Below are 23,602 nucleotides of genomic sequence, written 5' to 3' on the forward strand. Positions count from 1 at the left end.
TCAGAGGAGAAGCTTTGCTATGATCATCTTCTGCGCTTTGTCTCGTGTTACAGCTACTTTAACTTTGGTCTTCTGGTTAACTGAAAGTCAGTGTGTCTCTTTGGAAACCCCCTGAAAACCAGCAAAGACCAATCTTTCCACATAACTTCTTAATTATTTCTGCATGTGAGTTTTGGCTGTGCTCCAACATTGAAATCATTATGCTGTTTCAGAGTGTAAATAAGTGGGACTGGATTAATAAATTGTATGAAACATGGTGCCACACTTCATTATAATTCACTTATCAAAGTGGAAAAACCTTTTAGTACATAAAGTGCATCTGCTTTTAATTTTCATTTTGATCTTTTCTTCGTGTGTTTTCAGTGTACCTTTTCAGGGAGGTTTTTAATGCTGTTGCCTGGCAGTTTCAAAGTTACTTCTGAAGATGGCAAAACAGAGCCTAGCAAATTTGGAATGTATAAGGAAAAGCATAGAACTGGATTATCCTCTCATAATTATAAATTGGGATGCAATACATCACAAGGAAATCTGGCATAAGTAGAAAGTAGATTGGTTTTTTTATGTTAGCGACCTTTTTAAAATTTCCTTTTTCTCCGTGCAAATTTTATAATTTTTTTTCTCACAAAACGTGTTTCAGACAAGTGGATTTTGCCTTTAGTCACTATCATTTTCCCAAGATAAAACAATGGCTTTTGATGCCAGTAGTGAAACCCACAATTTATAGAATACAAAAATACATTGGCAACCACGAGAAACTGTGGTTAAGCTCGTACTATGGCTTTACACCAAGTGACCACCACCCTCATTATCCCTCTCCTTCACTGACCTCTCTTGCAAGCCTTAGATCCAGCAGCTGTTGCTGAAGAAACTAAGCTCTGGCAATGGCTGGCTCCTGTCCCTTTAATGAGAAAATTGCTGTATTTTCTGAAGATTAATCCAAAGTATTTTTGTGCTGTTGATACACTTCTTGTAAGCAATGACATTTCTGTTCACGTGAGTTTGTATTAAATAGCTACTTGCAGGAAACTAAAATGAGTCCAATCTGCTCAGCACTACAAAGATTTTAATTATGAAAATTGAGCTAGAACTCTAAGAAATCTGTGTTCAGACCTGCCCATTAGGAAATTAATTGTGAATAGACTGAGGAGTTTTCTGTTTTGTTTTTCTTAAATGTATTGAATGCAAGGGGTAAGGATACATAACGTGGAGGGGCAGCTACCCTAATCCAGGGGTGAATTCTGGATATAAATTAAATATTAATTGTTTAGTTTTCACCGAGCACAACAAATTTTGAAACAGCAATTGCATCAATTCAGCAGAATGATCTTTGAAAGCAAAATAAAAAAATTGGATTTATGTCTTGGTGGTATTGTATTTATGCCCCAAGACGCCTTTATTCCTGTGGTCCTATGCCCCCTTTTTTCAGTTTTGTTTTCAGTGGCTGACGTCATTTGGGCTGAAATTTCACATATTCAATTTTACCTGAATATCCGTTCCCTTCTAATGAAAAGAAAGTCTGATCCCTTCAAGGTGTCACTCTGGCATATGAATTATGGGTCTGAAAAGTTTTGTGTGCTTTAAAAGAAGTGACTAATCTATTTGTTTTTAACTTCCTGTGGCAACTTTATATGTGTCAGAAATGTCAGATGCAGATCAAATAATCTATGGCTTCAGTTGCTCAGGACCTAGAATGATTCCACTATGAAAGGTCAGTGCTTGATATATTTCTGTGGCAAAGCAAATTGCAGTTCCTGTTGAAAAGGTGCAGTAAGGCAGGCATGGGTCCGGCACCCGGTGTGGCAGCTGCCACTGAAAGGCAAGCTTTGCTCTTGCTTTGAGGTCACTCAGGTGCTGGTGCCACGGCCGAGGTGTCAGATCCAGCATCCCTGGCTGAAGGGGGTCCTGGGGGCATCACTTGTGAGATCATCTCCAATAAAATTTGGGGTAATTAGACAAACCTTTGATTCATCAGTGTTTTTGCTGCTCTGTGATACTTTGCTCAGCCTCTGGAGGTCAGATGAGTAAGGCAAGGGTGAAGGAGATGTTTCCAGGTCCCGTTCAGGGGTTTTGTGGACAAGGGCCTGTGGCTCCCCAGCCCTGAAATTCTGCATCTGCTTTGGGGAGTGGTACTTGGAAAATCCTGCTCATCCAATTAAAGATGGAAATAGCAATCGTAATTGGTGTAATACCCTTTCTGCTACTTAATTTGCACCTTTTGTTTTAGGTTGTTGTAGTATTTTAACAGTAAACATACTGTGAAATTTCATTATAATTGTCAGATCTTCTTTCTACTATCCCCTAATCCTCTTCCTTCTGAGTATTTCTTCAGATTCATCTGGATAACAGAGAGCTGAGGTTCCTGATAAAAACAAACAAATGGAGAGAGAAAAAGAAGAAAATAAATAGGCGGACAAGTACCTATTGCAAAGGGTAAAACAGACCCCTTCTCAAAAAGTCAGCAAACAAATGCAGAGAACTTTTATGTTCACTTTGGTGAGCATCTGATATTACTTTGGTCAACATTTCTGTGTTTGGGATCTCAAGAGATTCTTCTAAAAGGCTCTGTTGTGATAGTATTGCTTGCAACCTTTAAAAGAAAATTATTACTGACCAGGGTTCTAGAAGAAAATATTTGTCAACGTATGTGCTGGCAATATTTTAAATTGCTGCTATTATACATAATAATATTCATTATTATAAATTTAGCATATTTCCAGACTGAGCTGTAGTAAACTGTACATGAAAAATGCAAGAGAAAAATATGCTTTGAAGATAATGTGTCATTCACACAGAATAAAATTTATGATCTGCTGAGCATGCTAAATGCAAGAACATAGCAGAGTTGAGCTTCAGAATGTTTGCAAAAACCAAAGGGTAGCTAGTGTAAAAAAAAAAATTAACAGAACATTTTTTCATGGAGATCGAGAGTTGTGGAAAGTTTTACTTTGTGAAACAAACTGCCTATTTTTCTAGTAATATCTTATATAAATAGCATGCATCTTAGTGGAGTCAGCCTTGAATTGCAAATTATAAAATGGAGTTGAAAAAACACAGAATAATGTCATGCATCTTATTTTTGTGTCTGTCCTACGAGAAGTTCTCTCTTAGTTTGCCTGTTCTGTATTATTGCTGCAAAGACATTTTGATACGTGAAAGTATCAGCAGGATGGTGGGGCAAACTAAGCAGTTTGAAGGAATGAATAGAGGGTAACAGGCTTCAGCCTCATGTGTGCTTACAAATACGAATAATTTTATAGAGGGGAATATTTTCAGTATAGTATTCACTGAAGGATCATGGCTCAGGGAGCCATAGAGTCATTCAGAAATCCTTACATTACGAATTAGCACTCCATATTCCAGAATACGCCCCCCACACCCTCTCAAGCATTTCCTTGAATGAACTTGGTATTTCACACAAATCTGATTTTACACTGTGTACTTCCTGAAATCCAGTTGTAACAGCGAGCTATTTGTAGAGCAGGTTACTACATCGCGTATGTGAATGTAGCAGATTGGTTGGCCACTTTTTATCAGCAAAAACGGAAGGGCATTTCAGTTGCAATTTAAGATTTTTGCATGATGCTTATTTAAAAAGTCTTTCCAGACTTTTTAGACCATCTCCTGTACGTTGAAATTTTCCACTAAAGTGCATTGAAATTTGTAGCATGTCAGGAATGCCTTATCAGATTTTTAGCATGGGAAAGAAAAAGTATACATCATGCATGCAACATGATCTCTGTCACATGCACTACTCTGCAGATAACAACATCTAAAGACTTCAAAAATATTCAGTTAAAATTTAAACTAAAGTGGAAATTTGGAAACTTGCTGTGAGAGAAAATGCTGTAAAGCATTTGATGTGTGATTTTTGTCAAAACAACATCCTCTAAAGCTCTAATTCTCACTCTCGGTATCACTGTATCCATTATAATCTAAAATCAAAAGCAATTGAACTGAAAACTAGTTTCAAAACAGAAACAAAATGATTTCTTTCAATAACGGGATTATTTTGGTATTTGTAGATCTTTTTCCTTGGTTTTCCTTCTAAACAGATTTCCAGTGCTGTGTGATCTCACTGAATCGGAAATGCTTTGCAAAGATCAGATACCTTTCCTATTCCTTTTCTCTGCTGTCTAGCATCATTCAGCATTTCTCTGACCACATGAAAAGGGAATTATCTCATAGTCCATCACGTGGTTGTGTTCAGGCTTCCAACAAGCTGAACTGGAAGCTTACTTAGCTTTTCCGGATTTCAGGAGGCCCTGGTTGTCCTCTGTGACCGATTGTTGATATGGCTGGTTGGCATGAGTTCTACCTTCTGTGGAGATGACAGTGGGAGCCCTGGGGATGGTTTCAGGACCAGTTTGGGGCGTATCATGTGGTGGTGGCTCAGTCTGTCTGGATAAGAGGATGGCTGGAGCACCAGGCACAGGCTTGGAGGGTTTTCAAAATTCTGCATTGTATTTTAAGCATGGCATAAGAAAATGTGCGCATGGACCTCAAATGTGATGTGTATACAAATACTTTCACAATCACTTGTCTCGCTGTCGTTAGCAGGTTTCATCCCTGCTGGATGGTTTCTCCTGCAGAAAATAGTAGCCTCTTTTGGGCTACATCCCATGCTACCTTGCCAAATTTCCTCTCCCTCCTTGATCCCTCTCATCGGTGCCCTTTCAGTCTGCTTAAAATAGTGAGTGAGAACCATTTTGATGACTTCTCGTCTCCTTTGCCAGGATCACCAGACCGTTCCAATTGTTTTTGTTAACCTGGTCTCAGCCCAGTGTGAAAGCAAGTTTCAGGAGAACGTGAAGGAGCAGGAGACAGTCTCCATTTCAAAACTGGCAGAAAACTGGAGTTTGTGCTCTTTGATGTACATAGGAAGGGCATAACAGTATGGTAATTTGGAAAGTGTTATGCATATTAAGCATCAGGGAACACAGCCCTCCTTGCTTCACTTCCAGAAAAAAGGGGAATCAGCTTTATATCTGTGGTCACTGTCAGAGGAAGCTCTGATAGTTCATCTGTGAGCACCAACGGATGTGCCTGTGCTTTTAAATAGGCCCAAACTGGGGTTTCTAGACCCTGCAGGAAATGGTGCTGTTAACACTCTGTTTTTATCCCTGTCATCAGTAATTTTAGTATACTTTGCTTGGGTATATTAAATCTGATGTAGCCATACCTTTTACTAAACTGTAAATGTACAATATGAAATTACCAGTTACTGGCTGAATGGAGGAAATAATACATTTAGAAGGTAAATGTGAAGACTGAAGAAGGAGTTTATGGAACAGGAGAGGGGTAAAAGACTTGAGGATGAAAGTAGGTAAAGAAAATGGTTGGAAAATAAATTTTATTGAAGGAAAGGAAAAGGAGGGGGGAGTAGAAAGTAAGGAGACTTACGAAAATATCATTAAAATGGTAGCTAAAAAATAATCCAGTAAGATAAAAGGGTAAAGAAACTGAAAGATATCTTGGGATCTAGAAGTAGCAGAAGGTAATTTAGAATGAGAAGCAAGCAGGAAATATCCCAGATGTGATGAATATTTTGCCAAAGTAAAAACAAATTTTAATTAAGCCTCTAATTTATTACAAAGGAGGTAAAGCTCTAAATTCTTGTTTCAGGGAAGGATTTAGTTTATACCTATGCTATAAGCATAGTGTGATAATGTTAATAATAGACCAGTATTGTCAGCATGAGTGATTGTCAGATCAGCCTTTGTCTGCAGCCAAAAAGCATGTTGTCTGGGAATGATAGAGGCTGTGGAGTAATAAGGGAGATAGACCCTGAAGTCAGACTGAATTTTGGGAAACCCTGAGATTCAGTATCTTAAATACAAACCCTGAGCATCTGCTGTATAAAATGAAGGGTCAATGTTCATATCTAAGTTCTGTACCATGACTGTGGCATTTATAAGCCTATTCTGAATTTACACATCAATCTCAGCATGAGGAATCAAGTTTATTAGTTTACCATGGTCAGACTGGACTGGTTTAAACAGAGCTGAGGAAGTTAATTATCCAATGTCTCAGGTGGGTCTAGCAATAAGTAACTAGTTATGGAGAGAGGGCCTTGCTGTGGGTGCAGCCTTTGGAGCGTTGGTGGGGGACAGGTCCCGCCGTTGCACGTGGATGGATGGCGGGCTGGGAGGGACTGCCCTAATCTGTTTCCCAGGTTGTTCGAACCAGTTCAAGAGCAGTAAAACAAGGTTATGTAATTGACATGTGATGTAGCCTAAAATAGTGACTGCAAACATAGGCTGCTGTTGCTGGGCAGTTGTCAACTGCTTAAAAAAAAAAAAAAAAAAGAAAACAGAAAAAAACCCAGAAAACGCTCCCTTAACTGTGTAACAAATGGGCCTTTGAAATGAAAATGCAGCTCTGATTTCCATTGACTAGCAGGCATTTTCTTTTTTTTTTAATTGCAAGAAATAGAGGCTTTGTGAAAACTGAAATTTGAAAAGAGATTCATCATCGTGCTTATCGTGCTGATCTATCTGAGAGTACCTGCCTGCTGCAGATGGGGAAATAAAAACCTCAGGTATATGCAGTTTGTTTCTTGATAGTGTGATACAACTCCTGTCAAATAGGAAATCCTTTTCTCTATATGGAAAATAATTGTGGCAAGTCTTAGCAGTAATTTTGTTTGTATAGTGGCCATTAAAGGGTAGAAATAGTTTATTTTTATTTATTGAAAGAACTTACATGGATACAGAGGCAACATCCGTTCCACAAAATCTGCGAGGGTTTCGGAGCTGGTTGAAAGGAACATATCACATCACAGTGAGCACAAACGAGAGTTTAGGATGTGCAGATTATGTGATTTCTTGCTGTAGGAGGAAAAGCCCTTCATCTGGGCTATATAAGAAAGCAGAAAAACCTGATGTTAAGTTCTGTTTGCTGACCAGATATTCTTGAGGTGAGGCTTCCGTCAGAAAATCCTGGTGATTTTCTGCAGCATGTTTGCTTTGTCTTTCCTTTAGCAGGGAAGGTCTGTAGTTCAGGTTGGAAGGGATGCGCAGGCTCGTGCAGTCTGACAAGCTGGTGGGTAAAGGGAAGGGACAGTGTTAAGAAATAAGAAATATTACACATATACATTATTGTGGAGATAATCTTCCCAGTTGGGAAATATGGAGAAACTAAGCACTTATTCCAGCCCGGAAGCTGCTTTTGAAAGGGATTCTAGCTCTTAACTGCAGGTCTGCAAAGCAGGGCCTGGAGGTGGCTTCCAGCTCCTCCCTCCTCAAACCCTGGAAGAAGGCTTGGCTTTCTGGCAGCCTGCAAGGAGAAGACAATTTTGCCTGCAGTTTTCTGAGTCAAAGGATTAATTCTCATTGTGGAGGAAGAAGGAAAATTTTACATGCGTTTTGATGCGCTTCAGTGAGACACTATTTTAAAAGCTGAGTTTTTTTTTCAAACTACTTCTGCTTCATTTGGTCCTCAGCTGCCACTCCTGTTTTCTCACTTTCCTGCCCTTTTGAGAGGCTTCCTCAATCATGTCTTTGTCTTGGGACCCAAAAGCACACTCCCGTTTCAGACCTTGTACGCGGAGTGGATTTTGGACTTTTTCCTTCCCTTTCTCAGTGGCTTTTGCAGTGAGTGTGTAGCTCTATCAGAGGGGCAAAAAGAGAGTTGCCTGCCCAGGTAAAATCAGGAAAGAACGCGTGGAAGGCAGCGGTGCCGCAGGAGAGGCGCTGGTTGTTAGTGGCACACAAGTGAGCATGAGTCAACAGCGTAATGCCATTGCCAAAGGCCAGCTCTGGTCCAGGATTGCATTAGCAAGGCTGTTGTGTGCAAGATGCAGGAAATAACCATTTTATTGGCCTTAGTGATGGTGAAACTCGGCAAGAAAAATGCTCTCTGTTTTATGAAAGAAGCTGGAGCAGAATAAGAGGGATGACGACAGATTTAGAAAACATGACCTATGAGGAAAGATTGAGAGAACTGGATTTGTTTAGTCCAGCAAAGAAATGGGGAACATAAATCTTTTGATAGGCAGGAGATTGTTCTGAGAAGGTGGTGATCTATTACTGTGTATGTCTTAGGGGAAGTGTGAACATCTCTTTCAGTTGCAAAAAGTATTCCCATTTGGGTGAAACTTAAAGTTAAAACCAACCAGTTTCAAGTATGGCTAATCACTAGCCTAATCACGTAGGGCTTGTAGGAAAGTTGCAGAATACCTTTCCTCAGATTTTAATACAAATATAAAGAAAAGAAAAACCCTACCTGAATTGTGAAGCTAGTCTTATCATGCTTCCATGAGTGGGCTTGAGTTAAACATTCTTTGGATCCTCTTCCAGCACTATACCTTTTTTCCTTACGAAATTTAACGTTTGATCATAGTAGTTGCTATTTTAACAGGAGAGCAGAAATGTAGAATACTAGTTAATGACTTGCAGTTCCTGACTTTTACTTCAAAAACATGGTGGGGGGGGAAGGGATTTTTAGGAGGAAGATAAAACATGTGGAATGTTTCAGAAATTTCTGTAATTTTCTAATTTTGCCATAGACAGTAACAGAAATTATACTGACAAGAAATATCTATATCCTGCTCTTTTTGCAGCCTTACCTGTATAGAAGTGTGGCTGCCCTTAAAGAGTGCAGCAGTACTCTGCACATGTACATAAGTTTATCTTAGCAAGTCAAGTTTTGGGACTGGTGGCTCAGTCACTCTGGTGGAGTTTTAAAATGGGGAAAGGCACAACTTCTGCTGTAGCCTAATTCATCGGCCGAATAAGAACAGCTGCTTTTCTCCCCTCCTTTGCTGCTGAATTTTGCTTATTCAAGAAAATGCAGTAAGAGGGAAGGCTGGATTTTATGACTACTTCCTTTTTGTTTTCTTTTGTAAGCCTATAAAAAGCAGGGAATTAGAGAGTCTTCAGATAGAGAGAGTTATAAACTTTAAAGTATTTTCGTGCGTACATTTGGATGTGTCATTCCATAGTATGTAGTGGCACAATAACTTGGAAGATGTAAACTTCAATTTTCCTGTAACTCTACTGCTAACAGGACAGATCTCCCTTTCTTCTTAGTGTGTAACTGTGTAGTACCTATTCATTATTTATTTTGAACAGAAAATTTTCCTCCCATCTTTTGTAACTCAGTATTTTAGATGGAACAGGAATTAGCTCATGTAAGTGCACTTAATGATGGCGTACATAAAAATTACTTTTATCTTAAGGCATTTAGCACATGGGAGATGAAAATCGATACCTGCTCTGTCACTTTCCAGCCCACTTGTGGGTGATTGAACAGGATAAAAAGAACAACTGGATTAAGCTAAACACAAACCGCACAAGCAGATCGATACAACTCTTGGAAAAGTTGGAGATCTAGCGCCACAAGAACATCATCCTCTTTTCAGGATGGCTCCATCACCTCATTGAAGAGCCCTAGAGGTCTTAAGAGTGCTGCATCAGTTTCAGATATGTGGGGTTTTGATTTGATTCTGAAGTTGAGGGGCCTTGGAGAGGTGCAAGCTACACAAATGGGACGTACTGATTCATTATGAGTGTCTTTGCTTTAACTTACTGTACAAAATTGATTTTATTTTAAACCTACCATACTTGATTGTGTGGAAATCTGAAGCCATTTTTTTCATTATAGATGACAAACTTTTTAACTGAAAAATTGTCTGTTTTTTTTTTTTAGCTGTACTCTGCATAGAGGGTTTGCTGGAGTGTTGATCCGTTCTGGTTTTTTTAAGGGTTTTCAAGTTACTTCCATTAATGTAAGCTTTAAGATGACTGAGATTATTTAATTTTTTTTTTAGTTAAAAAAAAATTGAATAATTGTTATTTGCTTTTTAGAAAGCAAAAGAAAAGAATCTGATACCTACTCTGTCAAGATTTTGAGCCATACATTAGTACTCAGAGGTGCATGATTCAAAAATTGATGAACCTTTGCTAAGTTACGTTTTCTGAAATTGTCTGATCTAGAGTTGATAGGCCAGAAAGCAATAATTGCAGGCTACCTAAATCATTTGAAAGGAGACTTATGGAATATTTTACTATTGTGGGAATATTTCTTATAAAGTTGCATAGTGACAGTATATGAATCAAATAAGCATTTCCACAATATTTAAGAATGCAACCCGAGTCATTATTCTGCAGTACATAAATGTTAACTTATTTTTATTAAACCCATTAGCTTTTTAAAACAATAGTGAAAAATGTTGACTTAACAGGTGTACAGTTTTGTAGAGCAAACTGCTTTCAGGGTTATTCTGCAATAGGGTTCATTTTGCAGTGTTAGATCTGACTTGTCATATTAATAGCCTGCACCCGCCTGTGGAAACCTAAAAATGGTATTGCAGTACTCTGTGATGTACAAAGGACATTGTACCAGCACTGAGCAATTGTACCTGCATTCCTGGCAGAAAATAACCATTTTTTCCCTCATTCCCCCCCCTCCCCCCAAAGAAAAGATAGTATGCTAGTATTTCTAGGGGCATATAAACCACCTTTATGCTGTATATCATCATTTAAAATGCTTTTGTTTTGTCCTTTAATGTTATTTTCATGCTGTCTGCATGATAGTTCTTTGGGAGATGTGCTCAAGTCAGTACAGAGCAAAAATGCAAATAGGAATGAAGTTGACTCTTTTCGTGTGTATCTGATTTTGTATAGATCACATCATAAAACAAACATTGTGTGATGAGCAGGTTTTCATTTTGTGATTAGCTGAGAACTTTGTTTTTTTTGTTTAGCAGGCCTGCTTAAAAACCAGCTGATAGATACTGGTGCTGTCACTACACTGTATTATTGATTTTAAGCCTGATGTAACTTATTCATTAATTATTTTGCCTAAGTTTTATTCTTTTTCATCTGTGTCACAGTGTTAGATAAAGTCCCTTAATAAAACCTTATTTCCCCATCTGCTTGTTCTTTAAACATCTAAAGCATCATCTAAATGATGATACCTTTGTGATACTACAGTAACACTTAGTTTACTTAAATAAGATTGCTTTTCTTTGTGGGAAGTGCTCAGTGAAGAGGTTCAATAAACAACCCAAGCTTCAGTTCATTGTCTAGATAGATAACATTGGGTAAGGGGAAGGGAAGTCAGATGCAGAGATATAAAACGACTTATCTGAAATTTTAAGGCAAATTCCTGAAAGAACCCAAAACAGAAGCCAGGTCTCCTGTGTCCCATGAATATTCTCTTTGTCTTTCCCTGGGGAAGCATATGTGTATTATGGAAAATATCTTGGCAGACGTATTTTATACCTCTTGTCCTACAACAGCTCTGTCCCTGTATCAAGCTACATCCTTGCTCCCCCTCCCCGCACACATCGGCCCCTGCCCATTACAGTGCAGCTCTGATCCTGAGCTCTGCCTGGGCTTCTCCTCCCCTCCTACAGCTCCTGCTCCTTTCGGTCATTAGCGTCAACTTTAGCATTATTTTCACAACTCTGGGGTTTCTGCACATTTGTTCTGGCCACCCCAGATCCTTGTGTGCCACCTCTGGATCAAGGTGCCTAAAATAATCTTCTCCTCTCACTTCTGCTGTCACACTACACCAACCCCTCCTGGCTTCCTTTATTCTTCTGCATCAAATTCAAGCACTGAGCTTTGAAAAGTCCACCTGGGAGTGCCCTTGCCTGAGACACTGCATCCGTTTGCTCCACCTATGTTCCTCCCATGGAGTGAAATGCCTTTTGAGTCTCCAAGTTCTCAAATGCCAGCTTATTTCCCTGGTTGCCATGTATTTCCTTTCTGCTAAATGTTGTGCATTAAATACCTGCTGTTTCTTCAGGAGTGCTTCTGTGGGGCTTTACATAAATGAAATAATACAGTTGTGATTTAAGCCTGTTTTGGTAAACCATTTAGAAACCTTCTGCTATGTAGAAAGTAACTGATTAAATCAGCAATCAAGTACTTGGTGAACTGGTTGAAGAGAGTGGAATATACTGGGAAAGTTAACCCCTGCTATGCATTTCTGCTTTATATCCTGAACTTCTTGAGCATGAGAATGTACCAAAATTTGGAGTTGTCGGAGTGCTTTGTGATACAGCACATGTAAAAAGATTTGAAAAAGCTCAAACTAATAGTTTGTTTTTCACTAAAAGAAAAAATCCAGTGTTATGTAGAAAAAAAAGGTAATGGGATCTCTCTTGAGAGTGACACACCGAAACTTTTTCCTGAATTAAAAAGGAGAGATGCTCCTAGTAAAGACCTGTGACAACTCACCAAGATCATTTGGAAAGGCTAAAGAATGAAATTTGAAATGTCTTCATTAACAAGAATCTTTAAATGACTGCAAAACAGCAGAGAAGAACAAATTTGAATTACGTAAATATATCCTCTAATAATGCATTTTACTTTTGGTTCATTCAGGACAGCACAATTACCTGTGTGCGGGAAGGAATGACTGCATAATTGATAAGATTCGAAGGAAGAACTGCCCAGCCTGTCGATTACAGAAATGTCTGCAAGCTGGAATGAATTTAGGAGGTAAGCAGAATATTAATAGTTTGGTCTCTTAATTTGATTAGGCGAAAACAGTGGAAATGTGCAGCCTTTTTACGGTTCTGGCAGCTGCATAATCTCAAAAGTTTAAGGTGGAGTTATCCTGAAAAAGTGCTTAACAGCTGATAAACTCAATTGCCATTCTAAATCAGGTTTTGGAGATAGATATTTTATGGCCCAGAAAAAAAAAAAGAAAAGTGGGTGTTCTATGATGACAGTAATTTTAGTGGAATGTCATAAGCTAAAAGTGTTAAGGTTTCAAATATTGCATGCCTTTTTTTTTTTGTGATGAGCATTCTCTTGAATTCTGAAAAACATTTTGCACTATCATGAAAGCAAATAAGCACATGGTGAAACTTCTCAACTTTTTTTGTTGCTTATTTGGAATTTTTGTGGATTTATTTCTGTGACTGTTAGGATATGCAATAATTTTGATGATGTTACTCCATCATTCATGTACCAAGAAAAAAAGGCAAAAGTTTTTCTTATTAATTTTCAAAAGTATTTTGAAAACAGTATGATAACAAAATCTTTAGTAGTTTTCTCTGTTATTTTAATTCTTCAATTGCAATGTCTGCACCTTTCTGACTGTGCTTCAGTGGGCATCATGTTTCAAGCCATCATCTGAGCAAATGGTAGTATACATCCCTTTTTCCTACCACTCTTACATTTATTATGTTGACTGTGAACAGGGGTTTGGATACTGCTGCAGGTCCTTTCTCTGATGCACAGAGTGACCCTTCCCTTAGTGTTTTCACTATACAGAAAATTACAACATGGATATATTAATTTCTTCCTGTATCATTTCCTATCTGACAATTTGCTTTTTATCCTCCTGGATCTGTTCTCCTAGCAGCTCAGTTTAGTTCTACAGACAGATTTAGCTGCTTATCTTTCATAGGTTATATGCAAAATCCTGGTTTCTGCCTGCTGCCTGGTACCTCTACCTACCTTCCTTCCTTCCTTTTTCTGTCTTGTCTCCTGGCAGAAATAGTCAAACAAGCCACACCTTACTTTTTTGGGGAAAGTAGCCCTGTTAAGATCTCTTTGAACCGCTTTCCCAGTTTTGAGATACTACCTTGCCCTCTAGGCCCCTTGTTTCTTTTTCCCAAGGGAAAACAGGGCCCCATTGTGCCTGCTGGGGAGGTGGCAGCTTTCCCTTGGTTTTGACCTGGACTATTGAATCTAGGAAGGGAAACAGAATGCACCTTTGTTTGAGGAAGCAGAAGCTCCATGGTAGTAGCTCCTTCATCCCAAAAAATAGCGCTGAAAATATGTGTGGAGCAGGAAGGTCAGCTCTCTGGAGTGCTGGAAATGTTACTGCCTCCCACCAGCAGCTGGTGCAGGGCCTCCTCCCTGGATGTGCCCTGTGCAGCGCCAGTGGAGCTCCTGCAAGGTCTATATGTGCTTAAACCTTCAGCAGAACACAGGGCTGCCATTGGACTTGATAACCTTCCGAAACAGCAGCACGTGACACTTTGTCTGCAGCGTCATGAGTTCATCGCTGTGATGTCCTGGTGTGTTTTGAAAGACGTGTTCACGCAGCATCCTCTGCAAAAAAACAAGGCAGGAGGGAAACTTTGCTACAGGGGGTTGCTTTTTTTTTTTCTTTTTTCTTATATTGGCTGGAATGCTGTAAATGAGGAATGCATTGGAAAATCTTCCCTTGTGTTGGAGCTGGAAATTGTGAATAGTGATGTGCCTTTAATGCAGTTCTGGGTCCCTCACTACCAGAAGGACATTGAGTGTGTCCAGAGGAGGGCAAGGGGGCTGGTGAAAAGTCTGGAGCACGAGTCTGATGAGGAGTGGCTGAGGGAGTTGGGGATGTTTAACCTCAAGAAAAGGAGGTTTAGAGGAGACCTTATCACTCTCTAAAGCTACCTGAAAGGAGATTGTAGCAAAGTGGGTGTCAGTCTCTTGTCTCAAGTAACAAATGAGAGGATGAGAAGAAATGGCCTCAGGTTGTGCCAGGTGACATCTATATGGGATATCAGGAACAATGTCTTTACTGAAAGGGTGGTCAGACACTGGCATGGGCTACCCAGGAAAGCAGTGGAATCACCATCCCTGGAAGTGTTCAAAAAATGCATAGATGTGGCACTTTGGGACATGGTTGAGTGATGGACTTGACAGTGCTGGGTTAATGGTTGGACTTGATGGTCTTAGAGGTCTTTTCCCAAACTCAGTGATTCTGTGATTCTATGATCTGGAAGGCCAGATCTGCCTCTGCAGTGTACAGCTGGCATGTGGTTGAGCTTTACAGTTTAGCTGTTTCGGTGATTTTCATCACACAGAGAAACTGAAGGTGAAATTATCAGTCCTGATTTGACCCCTTTATGCCACATAAAGGAGCTAAAATGGCATGAGAAGGTCTTTCCAATCACTGCCTTGAATGAGATAGTGGGGAAATGGTTCTGGGTGTCAGTGCAGTGCCGTCTGTGTGGTTGAGGATGGAAAGGGCACGTTGGAGGCAGAGGCTGCCAGGGAGAAGTAAAGCCCCTGCAGCCCAGAGACACCATTACTGTTTAGAGAATGAGAACCCCAGGGGCTGCCAAATCATGCTGATGGACCTCCCAGCCTTTGAGCCAGACCAGCTCTGACAGGAAATGCTGATAGTTTAAGGACTTCTACTGCTTAGGCCATCTGTCTCTGGTGGTGAGCTCTGCACTGGACATCCACGGCATCTCAAGCTTAGTTTTGGGACCTTCTGTGTGCTGTTGCAAGGGATTTCTGATGTGGTGGTGGTCAGTGGAGTTGAAAAGGAGGTGGAAATGACAAGAAGAGGTATTAATGGGTACTTGAAAACGGTAATGTTCATATAAAATTCCAAGGTTTGATATTAAATTTTTTCATAATTAGCTTGAATAGAATGAGTATGGTCATATTATTATGAAGTTACATTGTGGATTGTAGTTTCATGTGGTCAACCTAGTTTTGCCAAGAATATACATTACTCCAGTGAAAATGGGCTTTTACCTGTTTCTAGCTTGGACTTACAGGCAAAATGGGCAAGTATTTTATTAGGCTGTGTGATCGGTAAGGAGCTGGAGAAAACGGAATTTATAAACGCAATTTAAGTCCTCTTTGTAGTACAGTACTGTAACAGTAGCTGTGTTACACTGCACGGTGCTGTGCTCTCTGTGCAGTAGATCTGAGTTAAGCTCTCACCCTCCAAAGGGAAGCACATGTAAACATAAACCCCAAACTGTATCAGAGGTGCCAATGTGCTTTGATTTGTGAGAAATAGAGTAAGATGATATGCAAAAGGGTCATCAGCATAGCTCAGGGCTGAAATTTGTGCAAGCTGCTGAAGCTATGGACATTTATTTTCCATTTGTATATAACTATGATGTTTTATCCACTTCTTTAAAAAAGGAAAAAAAAAACCAGCCTCCAGTTGATCAAGAAGAAATGCTGCCTTAGGGAACAAGGCCTTGTCTCCCTTAGGCTGGAAAGGAACTTGACTCTTCTTTGCCACCCTCCCCATGTACAGGTGGGAGTCTTAAGACCCCAGGCTGCCACCCACCCAGCTCCTCCCAGTTACTGAAATAGGGGGAGTTATGAAGGAAATTTTGTAATTTGACGGTTTGAGATTGTCTTCCTACTGTTACTGAAGATACTAATCTCCGTAATGGAAAACTGCAAATCGGAAATAGTGTTTCCATGTTTCCTGCAGCAGGTTGTTGCACTATTTCTGATTAATCTGCTGATCTTTTTCTTAGGGTTTTTTTCCTTTTCTCTTTTGATAATGCTCTTTCTCAATATTTTTAAAATAGTAAAATAGAGTGCTTTCGTACTCTGTCAAAGTCTTACAGGTTTGTTTTGATGGCATATCTTCTACTTCTCAGCATGCTAAAATTTTTTCTAAATTAAAAAAAAGACTATTTTGATAGGTGGCAGCATGCCATGATTAAGCACCTTGTAAAAAAAATATATGCAATACAGTAATACAAAATACACCTTTTCATGAATGCTCAGCCAAAATAATTTGGCAGTTTTATTGTTTACCTCCTCCTTTTGTTTGTTGAAAAATTGGAGTGTTTTCCAAGCTCTTATATCCTCTAATAATCTTTAGAAAATTATTCATCAAGTCAGCAAATAATTTACCTAATTATCTTATTTTCTCAATTTTTGTTTTGATTTTATAAGAAGCATCTGCAACCTGTAATTTCTGCAAAGCTAAAGTTGCCGAGTATCATGTTAAATCATCCTCCTCATTCTAGAAAGTATGTGTGTGCACTGCAGACAGACATACCCCTTCAGCAAGTAGGGCTCAAACTTTTTTGGGAATCATATTTTGTTTGTTGTTTTGTTACCTTTTTTTTTTAACTCCAGTGACATATGCTAGGCTTAATTATTGGAAGAGATTCAGAGTGAGCAACTGCACTATGAAGGTATGCTGGCCCATTTTTGGTTTCTGCTCTTTTCAAGATTCTGTAATTAATTTTCAGTTAATTATGGACCAGAACGACTTCACAAATTGGGAAGTTTCTTCCAGCATACGCTGTGGTCGGATTTGGCGAGTCTCTCGCTTCCGCACGAGACATTTTCATCTGACTCCCACCTCATGCTGCTGTTCCTTAGTTGTGTCTGTCCCCATGGTAACGCTTGGGGGGTGTGTCGTGGTGAGACCCCCAGTCCCACACTGATGCTCAGTATGGTGTCTTATGCCACCACCAGCAGCATCCCCTAAGGCAGCAGTCCCTGGGATGTATCGCATTGCAGCCAGGGTGGCACAGAGCATCCTGGTGTCGTTCCTGCTGTGTGCCACGCTCTGTACTGAAGCCTGGAGAATGGAAATGATTGATAGGGTGTCACTTGAGGGGACCACCACCCCCTTTTGGTTGAAAGGTTGGTCCTTGCCCTTCTAATGTGACGTAGTAACCAGGCGTCCCTCCCTCTTCTGCTGCGTGATCAGAGAAGATCCCTCTTCTGCCCTGTGATGTCCCATGTGTGCAGAGGGGACGGAAAGTGGGGAAAGGTCAGTAGCATGCAGGACTGCAGTCCTTTCCTGCTTCAGCTCCCATATGGACCACTACTGAGACTTACCAGAACTGGTCTCCCACAACAGTAAGAAGCAGCTTGCTGAAGGACCCTTTGGATCTCGAAGGGACATAAAATAGATTTCACCTTGCAAATTACATAGTTCATCATTCTGTCTGCAGAGATTGCCTGTGAAATCTGAGTCTTGGGTCTGCATACATTTACATATGTAAGACACTTCATGCACAACATGCTGTGTGTGATTTGTAGTCTTCACTTGCAGATACCCTTATTTTTTATACATTAAAATATTTCAATAATCTGAAAAACAGGTTAAATGAGAGAATCAGTAATAAGATACAGTACTTCACCTTTTTGCCAGCTTTCTGTTTTCTGTTTAATAACTAATACTAGTAGGGATTTAAGACTGCAGTATTATTTTCAGTTACTGGAGCTTATGTGGCTTTTATTATCATTGTTCCTATCTTTTTGAGAAAAAAAGAAAGCAAGAGGGAGAAAAGGAAGAGGGAAAATCTGAGTATTCGAAAACTGAAAACTAAGAAAAAATTAAACACAGCAAAAATGCATCCTCTTGGTTTTCTTTAAACATTTCTGCTAACCAAGATTTCATGAATTTTAAAGGAAAATAAACCCCTCTGTGTAAGACACAAGCAACTTGGTGTACGTATGTTTAACTTTTATGTTTTCATTTAGGCTTTAACTGCAAAGTATTTTGAAATGCCATTAACTTTAATGCATTTTTATTTGCATTTATTATGTAGCATTTTCTTCTGAGGGAATCTAGTCAATATTCTTTTTAACTTGAGCATTCAGCTGAGTTTGTGTCAGTTCTTCCAAGAAATTTCTATCAGCAGTATATTAAAGTAATTTGTGGGTTTTGTGAAGCAAATGTTGTAAATTTTTCTTGCGTTTTAGCTGGACAACTTAGTTGTGGTACTTGTAGCTGCCAGTGTCTAGATTATCATTGGTATGCATCACCACCCCACACCCCGTGAATATATTTAAAAAAAAAAAAAAGAAAAAGAAAAAAAAGTGAGTCCTACTGCTTAAGATCTTGTAGCAACCAATGTGTTCAGCAATGAACTTTTCCTATTCTTTTGTCCATCTTCCATGTTATACTGCTCTTGCCCTGCTCTCAGTGTGACCCTCTAACTTTTCAGCTTGAACCATCCTCACGAATAGGATGTTTAGATTGGATATTAGGAAAAATACCTTCACCGAAAGGGCTGTCAAGCATTGTAACAGGGAAGGGGTGGAATCACTGTCCTTGGAAGGGTTCAGAAAAGGTGTAGATCTGGTGCTTAGAGACATGGTTTAGTGGTGGACTTGACAGTGTTGGGTTAATGGTTGGACTCGATGGTCTTAAAGGTCTTTTCTAATCTAAATGATTCTGTGATTCTGTGATTACAGATAATTGAGAACAGTCATTCGCTACAACTATTAAGAAACTATTTGTGAATGATGATTAAAAATGTAGAATTTTGAAGAGGACTGGTAATGTCAGAGTAATCTCTCGGGCATCAGTTAAAAGCAATATTGAAAGTGTGTCCTTATACTTGGCATTTGGCTGATGATTTTATTTCATATGTGAAGGCAGCTCGAGAAGGCACACTGCACTGGTCTGAAAGCACACAGCTCACATCCAGCAATCCTTGATCAAACTCCTAATCAGGTTCATGCTTTGTTTTTGCAAGTTTTCCTGGTTCCAACTCTGCCTTCTGCAAGCACCCAGCTGCCAGCAACATTTGTCTTTGCTCCAGGAACAGCCTTTCAGGCTTTTGGCGTGGGTCTGCTGAACTCCAGACTTCCCTATTTTATCTGCTGGACTCTCCATCGTACCATTCACGGTGTAACACCCTTGGTTGCCGGCCTTGCAAAGGAGCTGCAACTTTCCTGGGCATGAGTGTCCCAGCCTGCCTCATGTCACATGGCAGTACAGTGCATGGAGGCTCTGTGGGGTGTTGTCTGGTTTTGGTACTGCACAGCACTCCCTGTACAGGCTCAGAGGTCACTCTTTCCCCAGCGCTTCAGATTCTGTACCATGGTGTCTTGCTGTGGTTCAAAACACAAGATGGAAATGGGTGATTGCAGTTTTCTGAGAGGAAGGTTCAGGTCCTCCCAGAAGAGGTGCAAAACTGTCTCCCACCATTGTGCTGTTGTTGGGTGATAGGACTGAAGCATAGCAGTGGCTCTTGTTTGGATGCCTTCTGCCAGACATTCCCTGGCAGGCTTACCTGGACCCCCTGTGCAGTGCCTGTCAGCTTTTGAGCTTTTCTGTCAGGGCTCCAACTTTCACCTCCAGGAGGCACCCTGGGGTAGATGAGATTTGTGACCTCTTGACTCCCCAGAACCAAGGCTGATCCCCCTTTTTCCTCTCTGCAAGATATTTAAATTTAACAGCCTGTTTCCCTGAGGATCTGAAATGAATTTTTATTTAGCTTTTTTTTCATACAGATCCATAAAAGCAAGCAAGCCCATAACACCACTGTTTATTGCTTTGCCTCATCGTGCTGGAGTAGACCAGAGTGCTTCAGCATTTCCAAAATTTGTTACACACAGCTCTTGATGATATTCTGTTCTTCCTGGAATCACCAAATTATCATGCTTTGCTTCCTTCCACAGTGCTATAAGTCCATATCCTTTTCAGTCTTCCCCACAGTTAAAGTGGAGTCCTTGCTGTGAAAGCCTGCCTGTGTCTCCCCTTCCTCTTTCCAGAGCTGCTGGTTATCACCAGAACCCTTCTGAAACCTCTCCCCGTGGTCTCTGGTGGTTCATTTCCATTACTCACTTCCCTATCACTGTGAGAAGCTGTAGGAGCAGGAGGAACTTGTCCTATTAGCTTCTGCTGAGCCACTGCTTAACAGAGTTTCCACCTGAGTAAGAGGGCATGGAAGACTTAACTTGCCATGTTTGACACGACCTTGGACAAAGTATGGTCTATGTGCTGAATTGTGGTTTTTGTTAAAACCCTCATTCGTTGCCTCCAACGAATGGACCAATTGAGGGGAGCCTGGAGTAGGGCAATGAGGGTGATCAGTAGCCTTTAGAACTTATCTGGTGGGGACAGATTGATTTGGTATTGTTTAGTCAAAAAATGGCTGGAAGGAGGGTTGAAGAGGAGGACAACAAGTTTTGGTTTATCAACAAGCATTAGTAAAGAGAAAAGGGATATGATCTGCTTTCCATGTCTGTGAAAAGCAGGACAGGAAGTCATGAGCAGCAAGGAAGATGCAAGTGAGGAGATGGGAAAGTACCTGTTTCTGTAAGGCCAGGGAAGCACTCAATTAAATGGTCTGGGCAAGATTTGAAGTCTGTCATTGGGTGTCTTAAAGAGCAAATAAACATTTGAGTGAAGTGGTGAGGGAACACTTGGCTCTGGTCTGAGCAAGAGGATGGATCGTGCAACTCTCCCAGGTCTCTTCCAGACTATGATTAATGTCAGGTAAGTGGAGTTAAGCTAGATAATGTGTGTGCAAATCTAAAAATAAAATAAATTTTTAAAAAAGTGAAAATGTTGTTTCAATGTACAAAAAAGCCTTCTTACATTTTGACATCACTGATCCTCATTGTATGAGCTACTCTGTATGTCTGTGCTCTGTGTGAGAGTACGTTTTTGAGGAAACAGTGATGCTAAGGCTGTGCAAGCTGTGCTCTTATTCTTCTGACATTGTGTTGCTCTTTTGATTGTCTGCTACTTTGGCAGTTCACAGGTTTTAAATTGACGAATTGACTCTAGAGATGTGGTTTACTCCAGCGATGTCACAAGGAAAATTTATTCAATCACAGATTATGCCTTAGCACATGAACCTGTTGTTCTTTCCCCTTGTCTTCTCATATGTCTTCACAATTACCTTAGAAACTTGTATTTTGTTTTGAATCTTGTTTCCTGCTTTTTCCTCCCCACCAATTCCCAAGTGGACAGCTTTCCATTTTTAGTATCTGTGTTTTACTAAAATAAGTGTGAGATGCAGCAAGCATACCTGACAAAAAGCAGCCTTTGCAGTTCTCTGCCGTCAGTTTTTCCGGATCATATATAAAGGTAACGTTAGAGAATTGCATTTTCCCTGGAAAAGTGGCTGATATCACATACAGGGTGTTTTCAGTAACGTTCAGGGTGATTTATTAAAGCAGGAGATTAACATGGTTATACTCCTTTTTTCTTTTTTAATGACTAATCATGAACTAGATGGTGAAAAATATGGCTGAGATGACTGCAGAAGATAAACAGCCAGCTTGTATTTCAGAGGTAGCGTTGCTGTTCTGGGAAGCGGGGCAGATAATTTCTAGAAGATGAGGGACAGGCCAGCAGCACTGAATGTATTTGGAGTAAGGCCATTGGAGAGAAATCTGAGTTAATAAAAACCGGGGATATAGAAGTCATACAGGTGAGGAGATTAAAGGATCTCAAAATTTTTGTTACTTGGGGAAAATTCTGGTGGGAATATGGTGCGTTATGGCGTAACCAGAAAGACCACAGAGGGAAGTATAACACTTAGAAAGCTTAGTTCTAGCAATAGTAGAACAAAAATGAAGCGTTAAAAAACATGGCACAGTCTTTAGCATAGAGTGGAAGCGTGAGCACTCAAGATATGGAATGAGAGGTGCTGTGGCAGAGTTTGCTTGTCGATGCCTTCAAAGAACTCTGAATAGCTTGTTGAGAACCCGTGTCTCCAATGTAAATACAAAGAGGAAATTTTATGCATGGTAAGTGCCTACAGAACTGTAACAGGGCAATCAAGATGTCTTTGTGTTGTGGGATAGGGATGAAAGGCACATAAATAGTGGAACAGAGTTAGCGTTGGGTATCAACCCAAATAAAAGCAGGAGAGACTTGGATGAAGAACTCCTGCAGAAGGTTGGACGGGAATGGGTGTCTTGGGAGGGAAGGTTGTCACTTGGCACAAGGCAGAAACCAGTAATCATAGCCAAGAGTATTCAGTCTGGTACAGTGGAAGATTTCAAAATCTGTTCTCCAAAGTTTCCTTAACTTTGTTTTTAATCAAATTATTACCAGTGCTTGCAGTACAAGCTGCTAGTATTTCATTGCTACAGGTGTCATAGAGTTGTAAGTGACAAATACTGGAGCTGTAAGTAACCTCCTCTTCATGTTTGTTTTGGCATTTTACTGCCTGTCTTTAGATCTATTTGATAAATAGTCAAAACCACTGATGCATTTGGTAGACAACGCTTAGCTCCAAAATGATTGAATTTGCCATACATTTGAGAAATGAATAAGTAAAAAATTAGTTTTGGGAACATCTGAAAAGGACTGATTAAGATTGGCTTTCATTAACATCATTAACAATTTTATTTTGTAAGCTTTTTTTAAGGCTTTGTTTATTGGGTGATTTAAATATTTAGTAAATACGTTTCTTTTGAAATTAATGAAGAAATACAAGAGGGAGTTTTATATACCAATAATGTTAGCTGTGAGATTCTGTTATGCCAGTTTGGGATTTTATATGAAGTATATGTGAGGGAAATTTTCATACTTCATCCATTTCTCATTAAAAAGCTTTATCAAAACCAGCTTGATTTGATTTTAACAGGAAACCACTAATTGGCATTTGGTGAAAGTTGTTCCCACACAGGGAGGAGTACCCCTATGAAACTGTTATTTTTCATTTAATTATCACTTTGAGGATTGCTGAGAAACAAGCAAATGTGTTAGACATTTTCCCTGACAACCTAAATATTCCTGTAAAATGCACTTTGGATCTCAGTTTTCTTTTGTCACTTTTGCCTGCTATCTCTTCACAAATGCCTAGCCTGAAGCTCAGCAGAACTGAAAAAAAAGATTAATTCCCTCTGTCTCTTACCCAAACCCTCCTCAGTGCCTTGCCTTCCTAATTTCCATGGACATCACTGTCCCATGTGTTAGACCAGTAGGTAACCTGAATCGAATCAGACCTCAAAATTCACGATATTTAATCTAGGCTTTCACCTTAGTTTTTTTGAGACAACCGAGATGGCATCTTCTGTGCCATCTTCATGCTACAAAGGCCATCCCTGCACGCAGGTCTTTGTGGCTGTGGATCCACAGTCCTGAATCCTGTGTGTACAAGGCAGTGCACTTCAGAGGAATAGCATCTGTTCCGTGCAAGCACTGGTGTGAGGTGCCACCTCCCTGT

The 23,602-nt window shown here is 39.9% G+C and overlaps 1 protein-coding gene across 3 annotated transcripts in view; it reads left to right on the forward strand.

Annotated features, from left to right (window-relative positions):
- The window catches only part of NR3C2 (nuclear receptor subfamily 3 group C member 2), a 208,653-nt gene that overhangs the window by 140,896 nt on the left and 44,155 nt on the right, over positions 1-23,602 (forward strand). For all 3 annotated transcript variants that reach the window (XM_017820117.1, XM_017820118.1, XM_017820116.1), the window contains one exon: positions 12,336-12,452. In XM_017820117.1, coding sequence (XP_017675606.1) covers positions 12,336-12,452 — 117 coding nt within the window. The remainder of the gene's footprint in view (positions 1-12,335; positions 12,453-23,602) is intronic.

The sequence above is a fragment of the Lepidothrix coronata genome, unplaced genomic scaffold (assembly GCF_001604755.1).
Source record: "Lepidothrix coronata isolate B3197 unplaced genomic scaffold, Lepidothrix_coronata-1.0 Scaffold79, whole genome shotgun sequence".
Classification (NCBI taxonomy): domain Eukaryota; kingdom Metazoa; phylum Chordata; class Aves; order Passeriformes; family Pipridae; genus Lepidothrix; species Lepidothrix coronata.